The sequence below is a fragment of the Oncorhynchus kisutch genome, linkage group LG10, assembly GCF_002021735.2.
Source record: "Oncorhynchus kisutch isolate 150728-3 linkage group LG10, Okis_V2, whole genome shotgun sequence".
NCBI lineage: Eukaryota > Metazoa > Chordata > Actinopteri > Salmoniformes > Salmonidae > Oncorhynchus > Oncorhynchus kisutch.
In genome coordinates this window covers 37,851,786-37,864,731 of record NC_034183.2, presented here as the reverse complement: position 1 = coordinate 37,864,731, position 12,946 = coordinate 37,851,786, and the positions used below count along the sequence as shown (strand labels likewise).

Genomic DNA, 12,946 nt, shown 5'->3' with positions numbered 1-12,946 from the left:
AAAATGTGGTTTTCTGTTTGTAAATTTACATTTGTGTATATGAAATTTGGCCAAAAGAATAATGAAATTAATTACATAAAAATTATTCCGCTTATTTCTATTGTATGTAAAGAATCCAAACAGTACATCTCTCCACAATAGTGTAAAATCTTCATAAATGTGTTCAATTATAAACCTACTGATGTCTTGCCACAGTTTTCTTACATGCATACAATGCCAAAAAAGATGCACAACTGTTTCTGGGTGGTCATTACAAAAGGAGCAATTTGAGTTGATGTTTTCCTTAAACTTCTTCATATAGTGGTTGGCAGGATAGTAAGGAAACACCTATTTCCAAGGTCTCAGAGCGAGTGACGTCACCGATTGAAACGCTATTGGCGCGCACAGCCAAGTACCCCTGACTGCAGTGTGCAATTCACTCTGTGGTCAAGGGCATTTCTGCACCGCTAACTAGCTAGCCATTTCACACCGGTTACACTCACCCCCTTCTTTCCGCATCAACCAGTGATCCGGGTCAACAGCATCAATGGGATCAACTTTTTTTAAATGACTACGCGTGAGAACCATTTTTTAAAACTACAAATCGCTTTTGTGAGGATTGAAAATATGCTTGGCCTATCATGAGGGTGTCTGTGTATGTTAAAAGAAACATTTTCCAACATATGTGACTAGCGGAAAGGCTGTGGCTGGCCTTGGTATAGGCAACTATCATGAATTGTGGGAGACACGTACAGCACGTAGGCAGTTAAACAGACTGTTTTTTGTTAGAACTCAAACTTGATAACGGTATCTAGGGAATGAGCGCATAGATACTCTACACAGCAACAGTTACATCTATCAACTGGAGTGCCCGGGGGCTGGTGAGTCTAAACCACACCCAGTCTCTACTCTGACAGGCCGGCTCGGAAGCAGGAACTACCTCTGTTCAGAGTATATAATATCTTTGTCAGGAACGGTTCAGTTCTCCATTTGCCCTGTGAGGTAGGACAGAGAGCCCGTATATACGAAAATTGCATTTACCACTTATTGCTTAGCTAATAAAAAATACATTGTATACAATCGGTGACAATGTCATATTTATCCTGATACCAGATTTGAATTGACGCAACCCTATCACTTTCTACCGGGATAGAAACAATTGTGTGAGAACTTCATCTAGGCGTTCTTTTTTCTTGTCAAATTCCTGCCAAAAGTTAGGTGACCTAAGCGCTTCCAAATATGGAGTTGCAGGTTTGCCATGTTTGCACTATGTGCAAATCTTTATGGCATTCATTTTACTTAAGGCCCTCGATTTACAAATCAAAAGGTGTTTGTGGATAGTGAATTGCATGTGGATAGCGATTTACATTTGGCATGATATTGATCCCATATTGGCGCCCCCTGACAACGTCATTTTACACGGCTGACTACGGATCATTAGATTGTAGGTTCGACTCCTGGCTATCTAATCCATTTTTCACTTCAACTGGTCTTTAGGTAGATAGGAATAATCAAAATGTACTTTTGAACATGCAACATTTATATAAAAACTCCCCACCTAGCACGATTAGTCAAATTAATCAAAACAACTCATAATCAGAATCCTTCTTTCCATCCAGGTAGTCCGGGTTTGTGGTGTGCAACAGGAAGTCCAACAGGATATCCGTCTGTCTAGCTGGGATATCTTCTGTCTGGGACAAGAGCGTAAAACTGCTGCAGCTGTATACTAGTCTCTACATATACATTGTTATTTACACATGTTGAGTTAGTTGGATGTAGGTACTGGGCTTGGTGAAAGATGGGATAAATACATTACAAAACACAGCTGTAAAATGGTTTATAACACTGCATTTCCATAAACATTTCACGTCAGAGCTTTTGTGCAGCCTGAGTCAGAAAGTAAATTAGTTTAGTATTTACACTATTGTTTAGACTAGTTTTCCCTCCAAGTAAAGATGCATTTTAATTACCAATCAGTCAAAGCAAATAATTCAAGGGCAGTAACAAAACATTTTTATTACGAAGAACACAGATGCTATGTCCTAATACACTCTAAAGCACTCTTTCCCCGCCACCTCACCACCATGACAACTGATCTGACAGGAGTTGGACTTTTTCTACCAATCTTCTTTCCCCTAAAAAAAAATACTTCAGTTGTACTTCAGTTGTCACTCAGGAGGATTATGACAAAATGAAGCTATTTAATTGAATTGGGACACAGCCTAGGATGGGGTTGAGGAAGGGGAGGGGGTTCCCAAGGCACAAGTGGGCAGCAGTTGGGGATTTACTCAGTAGGGGTCAATGAAGGGGTAGTGTGGATGTCCTGCATCCCTGGGGACGGGCTTCCCATCAACCTGCAACAACAATTGGAAAAATGTCACAAGCTAGCCAGCAGTCGGGCATAGAATCTTCTGATCCGTAGTCAGACGTGTAATCCATTGCCCCACTAACAACTGCTATGGTAGAATATCAACAGAGACACTACATTTTGGTTGCTTAATTCAACCAACTGATTACATACAGCATATATAGCATTAGCTCTCTATGAAACATTTAACCATTGTGAGCTGGCTATCACATAACCCATAGAACTTCAATAACATTCTCTGGTCTCACATCAATTGTACACATGTACCAGTAGAGGGAGCTTTAAAGTCACTCACTGTGATGGTTGGTACAATGTAGCGCCAGCCTTTGTTCAATGCTGTTATACACTTCATCTCTTCTGCTGCAAGGGTAAAGTCAAACACCTGAGGATACACACATTTTAGATTGCGTCCACTCAGTAGTCAAATAATTACACAATGGGAATTATGAAAACAGTTTTGATGGGTAGAAATAGTAATAGAGCTGTGGTTTCTTGCAGTAATAGACTGAATTGTGCAGCAATTTACAATTATAGATCGTCATCAAACAGAATAACCCACCTGGATATTCTCTTTGATCCGAGCCTCTGTCACACTTTTAGGGATCGTCACCACTCCTCGCTGCGTCTGCCATCTAGCAAAGAGACAAGATGTACATGGTTTGGTTTGAGACAAATAGGTTACATGAAAAGCAAGATCTAATCACTAGACCATATGAGTGTTTTATTAATTTATTTTAGGAATTATTGTGCTAAATTCAGGAGGTCTTGATATATCGTACTGATACATTTATTCTGCCTACCTAAAGAGAAATTGGGATATTGAAAAAAGTTACGATTTAAACAGGAGTCGAATCTAGAATCTTTTGATCCGTAATCAGACACATTGTTATCCATTGTGCCACTAGCCCGCAGATTGGGTCAAGGCAAGGTGTGTGGTTTTGTTTGTTTATTTATTTATTTTACACCTGTTTCACTGTACAGATGCAAGAGGATGGGTTCATCACCTCTGGGGATGCTGGGTTATCATTGAGTAAAGAGTACTAGGCTAGAACATTATATAACATTACTCACCTAATGATAATTTGTGCTGGGGACTTGTTGTACTTCTTGGCCAAGGTGCCAATGGCTGGTTCATCCAGGAGGACGGGCTCGTCAGGATGCTTCCATGCCCGATCCGGTGACCCCAGTGGGCTGTACGCTGTCATCACCAGGCCCCTGTCCCGGCAGTGTTGCAGCAACAACACCTGAGCCAGATACGGATGGCTTTCCACCTGAATAACAGAAACAGAAACCACAACTGTCAGCGGGCTAGCAATGGATGACTATGGATCAGAATATTCTAGGTTTGACTCCTGTCTAGCTCTTAAACTGTTTCAATATTTTACAAACTGATCTTTAGGTAAGGAGGAATAATGTACACACAGCACATACCACATATCAAGACCTCCCTACCTAGAAAAACTCGAACCAAACAAAAACAAACTCCTATGTTCTAATATTTAACTGTCAACAAACAAACACTTGCTGTATTTCTGACAGGGACACGAAGAGACAGTAGGGGGAGGGTTGTATGCAAGGATATTGGAGGAGCGATGGACTGAGAAGACTGGTTGTGGTAGTGACAAACATACAAACGCCACCCCTTTCAGCGGGCTAGTGGCACAATGGATAGCGCGCCTGATTACGGATCAGAAAATTCTAGATTTGACTCCTTGCTCCCGAGTGTCACTACAGACCCTGGTTCGATCCCGGGCTGTATCACAATTGGCCGTGATTGAGAGTCCCATAGGGCGGCGCACAATTGGCCCAGCGTCGTTAGGGTAGGGGTCTACAATTACAATTATTAGCCAGGTTAGGCCGTCGTTGTAAATAAGAATGTGTTCTTAACTGAAATTCTAAACTGACATGCCTAGTTAAATAAACAAGAATAGTTTCTCAACTGATCTTCAGGTAGGTAGCTAGCAGGGTTTCCGTTAGCTGATAACAGCCGGCTTTAAGCCGTTTAATGCTTTTTAGCCTATTCATTGATTGGAACACCAGTTGATGGAAATACATTTGACCAGTCATGCTTATTGGTCTATAGGTTAATTTGCATAATTTTGTGGAATATTTATTCGTTATGCATCTTCTGTATTTCATGCACAGCATACAGATAGAGCCTTCAAGCAGAAAATCTGTCAGACATGGTTTTAAGCGCAATAATTCTAATTGCAACTGTGTGAAAAATTGCTAATATTTGTATTTCTCAGCCGGTAATTGAGGCATTTTTCCCCATTTGCCACTCAAATGCATAGTCAACGGAAGGCAGGCTTCATCAGCACATCACACCACTTTGGATGAGCTGGTGGCAGTATGCATTTTTAAAACATATAGCTACTTAAATTGTTTGAAACTTGAATGTTTTACAAAATATTAGGAGGCATGTTTTACCTTGCTTCAAAGTAGCCTAGGCAAAATCTTAGCATATCCGTGGAGGCAATTATTTTATATAGACTTCCATATGCCATTGAAACCAGTAGCCTATTTCTCTCATGTTCTTTTGTAGTCCTATAGCCCATCTTATTGGCACCAACAGAGCATCGGCTATATCCCCGGTGAGTGTGCACTGCGCATACTCACTCGTTATTGTTGGGTCAGTGCCTCTTAAGTTTTTTACAATAATTTCCTCCTCCAGTTTAGATGGATGAAAAATTGCTTCCCCAAACTTGAAAGTCGTGCGCCGCCTAAGCATACAGTAGGCTAGTGATTTTTCTGTTTGTTACTCATCTTGTTCGCTGAGGAAAAGTAAATGGACAGTGGTACCATCTTCAACATGTGCAGTAAGGACACACCTCATTGCATCCTCGACTTACATGTTCTGTTAAGATGAATTACATCAAATGTGATTTCTATCATTCTGAGCACCGTGGGTGGAAACCCTAATCAGGTTACGCACCCGATGTATATGGGTCTGGTACATTTCTCAACTGTCCGGGAAATTAAAATGCATTTTCATAATGGAAATCCTGGTAGCTAGGTTCAATGTACGCACAGTCAACACATCTTCTCCTTACCTGAAGCACAGTGGGTTTGATGTTGGCCACAGACAGCACGTCGTCAATCTGTCTGCTGTTGAAGTTGGACAGGCCGATAGCCCTGATCATGCCCTTTCCCACCAGCTTCTCCATGGCAGCCCAAGTCAGCTTGTAGTCGATGTCGTCATACAGCAGGATGCCGTCCTCTGACTTAGGGAAAGGAGCGTCACCTTGTCTGTGGGAAAGGTAAGGAGAAGTACGGGCACAATGTTACCACTGAACAGTAGGATGCCCATACAGTTTGTTACACAACCCCTGTAATGTGAATTGATCATTGTTAAAATTATTATAGCAAGTTTAATACCTAGATTGAAATTAATTTAAAAAAGGAAATTCTGCTAGTGTCTGGCAATCCTATAAATGTTTTACTGTATCATGTTCAGTGAGGCTAGTGCCTCTCCAGAACCCATGATGGAGGCTACTCACTGGAAAGCGTAGGGCCAGTGGATGAGGTAGAGATCCAGGTACTCCAGCCTCAGCTCCTTCAGTGTCTTAAGCAGAGCGGGCTCAACATCCTCTGGGTGATGCTGTGTGTTCCACAGCTTAGAGGTGATAAACACATCTTCTCGCCTCAGAGCCTGTAAACAGAGACAGGTGTAAACAGACACACACCCCTTTACTTGACCCCATCATCGGGCTAGTGGCACAATGGATAACTTGTGTGACAAGTCCCAAAAAAGAAACATAATAAATATACATACAGTTGAAGTCAAATGTAAATTACGTTGGAGTCGTTAGAACATATTTCTTGTTAACAAACTATAGTTTTGGCAAGTCGATTTGGACATCGACTGTGAGCATGACACAAGTACTTTTTCCAACAATTGTTTACAGAAAGATTATTTCACTTATAATTCATTGTATCACAATTCCAGTGGGTCAAAAGTTTGCATACACTAAGTTGACTATGCCTTGAAACAGCTGGGAAAATCCCAGAATGTCATGGCTTTAGAAAATTCTGATATGCTAACTGTAATAATTTGAGTCCATTGGATGTGTGCCTGTGGATCTATTTCAAGGCCTACCTTCCAACTGAGTGCCTCTTTGCTTGGGAAAATCAAAAGAAAATCAGCCAATACATCAGAAAAATATTTGTAGACCTCCACAAGTCTGGTTCATCCTTGGAAGCAATTTTCAAATGCCTGAAGGTACCACATTCATCTGTACAAACAATAGTACGCAAGTATAAACACCATAGGACCACGCAGCTGTCATACCACTCAGGAAGGAGACGCGTTCTGTCTCCTAGAGATGAACGCACTTTGGTGCGAAAAGTGCAAATCAATCCCAGAACAACAGCAAAGGACCTTGTGAAGATGCTGGAGGAAACAGGTACAAAAGTATCTATATCCACAGTAAAACAAGTCCTATATCGACATAACCTGAAAGGCTGCTCAGCAAGGAAAAAGCCACTGCACATGCGGACAAAGATCATACCTTTGTAGTTATGTATGTAACATGTAACAAGTGTTGGTCCCATTTTTCATGAGCTGAAATAAAAGATCAGACATTTTCCATTCGCACAAAAAAATCTGTGGCATATCAAGAAGCTGATAAAACAGCATGATCATTACACAAGTGCACCTTGTGCTGAGGACAATAAAAGGCCACTCTAAAATTTGCCATTTTGTTTCACAACACAGTGCCACAGATGTCTCAAGTTAAGGGAACGTGCAATTGTCATGCTGACGGCAGGAATGTCCACCAGAGCACTTGCCAGAGAATTTAAATGTTAATTTCTTTACCATAAGCCGCCTTCAATGCCGTTTTAGAGAATTTGGCAGTATGTCCAACCGGCCTCAACTGCAGACCACCAATCAGCACGCCAGCCCAAGACCTCCACATCTGGCTTCTTCACTTGCGGGATCGTCTAAGATCAGCCACCTGGACAACTAATGAAACTGTGGGTTTGCACAAATGAAGAATTTCTGCACAAACTGTCAGAAACCATTTCAGGGAAGCTCATCTGCGTGCTCATCGTCCTCCCCAGGGTCTTGAACTGACTGCAGTTTGGTGTCGTAATCAACTTCCGTGGGAAAATGCTCACCTTCGATGGCCACTGGCACGCATCTTCACGGATGAATCCCAGTTTCAACTTAACCGGGCAGACGGCGTGTAGGGAGTCCTGTGGGTGAGGGGTTTGCTGATGTCAACGATTTTTACGCGCTACGCACTTCAGAACTCGGCGATCCCGTTCTGTGAGCTTGTGTGGCCTACCACTTTGTGGCTGAGCCGTTGTTGCTCCGAGACGTTTCCACTTCACAATAACAGCACTTACAGTTGCCCGGGGCACTACTTTGATGAAATGACTTGCTGGAAAGATGGCATCCTATGACAGTGCCACGTTAAAAGTCACTGAACTCAATTTTATGCACCTGTCAGCAAATGCAATAGCGAATCAACCCATTTTGAAGGGGTGTTCACATACTTCGGTACACACGTGTGTGTGTGTGTGTGTGTTTGGAAGCAGCAGCGCGCGGATATATACAGTACCTTGCGAAAGTATTCGGCCCCCTTGAACTTTGCGACCTTTTGCCACATTTCAGGCTTCAAACAAAGATATAGAACTGTATTTTTTTGTGAAGAATCAACAACAAGTGGGACACAATCATGAAGTGGAACAACATTTATTGGATATTTCAAACTTTTTTAACAAATCTAAAACTGAAAAATTGGGCGTGCAAAATTATTCAGCCCCCTTAAGTTAATACTTAACTTAACGCCACCTTTTGATGCGATTACAGCTGTAAGTCGCTTGGGGTATGTCTCTATCAGTTCTGCACATCAAGAGACTGACATTTTTTCCCATTCCTCCTTGCAAAACAGCTCGAGCTCAGTGAGGTTGGATGGAGAGCATTTGTGAACAGCAGTTTTCAGTTCTTTCCACAGATTCTTGATTGGATTCACGTCTGGACTTTGACTTGGCCATTCTAACACCTGGATATGTTTATTTTTGAACCATTCCATTGTAGACTTTGCTTTATGTTAAGGATCATTGTCTTGTTGGAAGACAAATCTCTGTCCCAGTCTCAGGTCTTTTGCAGACTCCATCAGGTTCTCTTCCAGAATGGTCCTGTATATGGCTCCATCCATTTTCCCATCAATTTTAACCATCTTCCCTGTCCCTGTTGAAGAAAAGCAGGCCCAAACCATGATGTTGCCACCACCATGTTTGACAGTGGGGATGGTGTGTTCAGCTGTGTTGCTTTTACGCCAAACATAACGTTTTGCATTGTTGCCAAAAAGTTCAATTTTGGTTTCATCTGACCAGAGCACCTTCTTCCACATGTTTGGTGTGTCTCCCAGGTGGCTTGTGGCAAACTTTAAACAACACTTTTTATGGATATCTTTAAGAAATGGCTTTCTTCTTGCCACTCTTCCATAAAGGCCAGATTTGTGCAATATACGACTGATTGTTGTCCTATGGACAGAGTCTCCCACCTCAGCTGTAGATCTCTGCAGTTCATCCAGAGTGATCATGGGCCTCTTGGCTGCATCTCTGATCAGTCTTCTCTTTGTATGAGCTGAAAGTTTAGAGGGACGGCCAGGTCTTGGTAGACTTGCAGTGGTCTGATACTCCTTCCATGTCAATATTATCGCTTGCACAGTGCTCCTTGGGATGTTTAAAGCTTGGGAAATATTTTTGTATACAAATCCGGCTTTAAACTTCTTCCCAACAGTATCTCGGACCTGCCTGGTGTGTTCCTTGTTCTTCATGATGCTCTCTGCGCTTTTAACGGACCTCTGAGACTATCACAGTGCAGGTGCATTTCTACAGAGACTTGATTACACACAGGTGGATTGTATTTATCATCATTAGTCATTTAGGTCAACATTGGATCATTCAGAGATCCTCACTGAACTTCTGGAGAGAGTTTGCTGCACTGAAAGTAAAGGGGCTGAATAATTTTGCACTCCCAATTTTTCAGTTTTTGATTTGTTAAAAAAGTTTGAAATATCCAATAAATGTCGTTCCACTTCATGATTGTGTCCCACTTGTTGTTGATTCTTCACAAAAAAAATATAGATTTATATCTTTATGTTTGAAGCCTGAAATGTGGCAAAAGGTCGCAAAGTTCAAGGGGGCCGAATACTTTCGCAAGGCACTGTACATACATACATACATACATACATACATACATACATACATACATACATACATACAGCTCAGCATTCAACACCATAGTGCCCTCAAAGCTCATCAATAAGCTAAGGACCCTGGGACTAAACACCCTCTGCAACTGGATCCTGGACTTCCTGACGGGCTGCCCCCAGGTGGTAAGGTTAGGTAACAACACATCCACCATGCTGATCCTCAACACAGGGATTCCTCAGGGGTACGTGTTCAGTCCCCTCCTGTACTCCCTGTTCATGCATGACTGCACGGCCAGGCACGACTCCAACACATTAAATTTGCCGATGACACAACAGTGGTAGGCCTGATCACCGACAAGACAGCCTATAAGGAGGAGGTCAGAGACCTGGCCGTGTGGTGCCAGGACAACAACATCTCCCTCAACATGATTAAGACAAAGGAGATGGTTGTGGACGACAGGAAAAAGAGGACCGAGCACACCCCCGTTCTCATCAACAGGGCTGCAGTGGAGCAGGTTGAGAGCTTCAAGTTCCTTGGTGTCCAGATAACCAACAAACTAACATGGGCCAAGCATACCAAGACAGTCACTGCTGCTCTTTAATTACTTGTAACTATTATCTCTTATTCTTATCTGTACTTTTTGAAACTGCATTGTTGGTTAGGGGCTCGTAAGTAAGCATTTCACTTTAAGGTCTACTACACCTGTTGTATTCGGCATATGTGACTAATACAATTTGATATGTACAGTGCCTTCAGAAAGTATTCAGACCCCTTGACATTTCCAAATTTTGTTACATTACAGGCTTATTCTAAAATGGATTAAATAAATAAATCTCAGCAATATACACACAATACCCCATAATGACAAAGCAAAAACAGTTTATACATTTGTGCAAATGTATAAAAAATAATGATATACTTTATTTACATAAGTATTTAGACCCTTTGCTTATGAGACTCAATTGAGCTCAGGTGCATCCTGGGAGAAAAAAACAAATCCATTTTAGAATAAGACCAACTTTAAAAAATGTGGCAAAATTCAAGGGATCTGTATACTGTTCATTCTAAATAGTATAATCTAATCTGTTCAAAACAGTGGCAGCAAATGCTGCAGTTATCATTCAGTTTGATATTCAAAGTGAAATATGTGTATTTATGCTGTTGTTCAAATGCACAGATCAATTTATATATCTTCTCAAACTACCAGTAGTTTGAAAACTTGGCACCATTATTCTGTCATGCTGCTTTGTTGACAACTCCAACCACCTCACACCCCGGGGTATTCAGCCAATCAGCAGCTACCACTGGACTAGCACATCTCTGTCCTTCTCAGTATCTCCCGATGATGTCTATGGTATCCACATTGATAAGCCTTAGATACCATACTCATAGCTCTGGGCCAGGGTGTTAAGTGTTTGCTTGAGCCTTCTTCAACAACCATTAAATAAGAAGACGACGACTCAAGCCGCATGTAACACCCTGGACCACAGCTACCATGTTCCTTGCTGTTGGCTTACTTTGTCAGGGCCAAGTGTCTCCTGCAGAGCCTCGCCAATCTCCACCTCGTTGCCATAGATGGCAGCACAGTCGATGTGACGGTAGCCAGCCTGCAAAGCCCACACCACTGCCTGTTTTACCTGGAATACAGCACAACCCAAGACGACAGACATTGTTACAAAGACCAACAGCAAGCCCATATTGATAGTACACTCCATTTTGATAAAAACCTAAATTAGTCGGGATAAATAATTGATCCAAAAGATCAATGGTTAATCAATCACGTGTGAGGCACCTACCTTGCCAGGTTCGCTCTTCCATGTTCCTAGACCGAGGAGAGGCATTTTCCGCCCGGTGTTGAGAACTGCAAAGTCATTTTTACCTGCCACTGCCATGTGTACCTGAAAGACAGGGCAGATGACAGATGCCACAGCCGTTGGGATATTCACATTGAGAATCTCAATAGTGTTAAGTAGCTATTATTGTGTCCTCTCCATGATCATGTTGAAAACCTAACCAGTATGTACCTTCACCTGCGGGTGGTAAAGAAAGGAAGACAATGAAAGGAACCAAATATCCTGCCCAGCACTCCCCCTGGCCTGATCCTCCTGCCTCTGGTTCATAGAACTTCTGACTGTCAGCTAATTTCGATTAACCAGAACTAAAGGCTTGCGTAATTGGCCAGCTGCTTAGTTACAGTTCTATGGTACCAGTTAGGTTTACATAAATCTGTCCACAAGAGAGTAACTGTCAGCTAGCTGCTGTTTCCACAGACGCACGAGATTTGAGTCCACACCTGGACCGTCTCAGTCACTGGTCTAGAACTACATCCTTCGCCATGCAGTTGAGTTTAGTAATCTAGAATCACTGGCTACAATAGGCTAGCCTATTGCACCTTTTCTTAGCTAATACTCCATACTCGAAATAAGACCTACTTCTAATAGATGGAACTAAAGTCACAGTGAAATTAGTCCAATAAACGCTCCACTTATCCAGTCGACATGGTGACTCTTAAAAATAAAGGTGTGCAATCGGAAGCCGGCTGCAGTTAAACAAAGCCTGTCTGCAATCAACTTGCAATAATGCCAGTTATTAGGCAATCCTCCAACAAACGGACACGCAATGGCACTGCATCGTGCAATAACCATGAATACTGGAATAAGCAACCCAAATGTCAGTACATGATGATGTTTTCGGTGTCATTTAATTTCACTGACATTCCCTTCGCCTACATTACGTTTAACGTAATGTATCTCTTTAATCATCTCACCTGTTTTACATTACATTTGACACGATTGAGAACAGAATCTATTCCAATGGTATTTTATTTGCAGATTTTCTACCCACTTCCACCTACAGTAATTTATATCAAAACAATACACTGCCATAACAAAACGACAAGCAGCTGTATTCAAACAGTTCCCACTTACTGTTACAGGTATCAATCTGTAAAACAACCTATATAATCTTCAACGGCCCGGTCACAAATATAAAATAATTAGTTGTTTAAAAAAATCTGAATTCATTTTGCTAAGATTTCCGTTTCCGGGGTTTGATCGCATTTTTATCCTGATGCAGTCGATTTATAATGCCGCGTTCAAAAAAACTGGGAATTCACAAAAAGCGAGATCCGACTGGGAAAATTGATTTGAACTGTCATCCAACTCGAGCCTCTTTCTAGAGCTCCGATTTTCCAACCTGAAGATCACTGATTTGAACTCGGAAAAAAAGAGGTCAAATCATGACGTCAGTGACCTTCAGGCCGGAAAGTTGGAGCTCTCGAAAGAGGCCAGAGTTCCCGACTTGGATTTGCGAGTTGTCTGACCATTAAAACGATTTTACCAGCTGGAGTTATTTTCCTCCCGTTTTTTCGAGTTCCCAGTTGATTTGAATGCGGCATAAAGAACGATCGTAGACTGTCCACAGATAGGG

At 41.9% G+C, this 12,946-nt stretch overlaps 1 protein-coding gene across 3 annotated transcripts; it reads right to left on the bottom strand.

Annotated features, from left to right (window-relative positions):
- Positions 1–1,969: 1,969 nt before the first annotated feature.
- On the bottom strand, positions 1,970–12,730 carry LOC109898113 (aldo-keto reductase family 1 member A1-B). Of its 3 annotated transcripts, none has more exons than XM_020492919.2 (9): positions 12,445–12,730; positions 11,314–11,415; positions 11,035–11,154; positions 5,848–5,999; positions 5,401–5,596; positions 3,419–3,618; positions 2,907–2,979; positions 2,643–2,729; positions 1,970–2,333 (listed from the first exon to the last, which is right to left on the bottom strand). In XM_020492919.2, the coding sequence occupies exons 2-9, from the start codon at positions 11,407–11,409 to the stop codon at positions 2,268–2,270; spliced, it is 990 nt and encodes a 329-aa protein (XP_020348508.1). In that variant the 5' UTR covers positions 11,410–11,415; positions 12,445–12,730; the 3' UTR covers positions 1,970–2,267. The 3 variants fall into 3 exon arrangements, with proteins under 3 accessions (XP_020348508.1, XP_020348509.1, XP_031689476.1); XM_020492920.2 differs by lacking the exon at positions 12,445–12,730 and adding an exon at positions 11,950–12,076; XM_031833616.1 differs by lacking the exon at positions 12,445–12,730 and adding an exon at positions 11,542–12,042.
- Positions 12,731–12,946: the final 216 nt, after the last annotated feature.

Excerpts from the sequence above, each read along its gene's own strand:
- LOC109898113 (XM_031833616.1), bottom strand. The coding sequence starts at position 11,637 with ATGAACCAGAGGCAGGAGGATCAGGCCAGGGGGAGTGCTGGGCAGGAT. Across the intron at positions 2,980-3,418 it reads CCAGCACAAATTATCATTAG|ATGGCAGACGCAGCGAGGAG; the intron begins GTGAGTAATGTT and ends TCTCTTTGCTAG. Across the intron at positions 2,334-2,642 it reads ACATTGTACCAACCATCACA|GTTGATGGGAAGCCCGTCCC; the intron begins GTGAGTGACTTT and ends TTGTTGTTGCAG.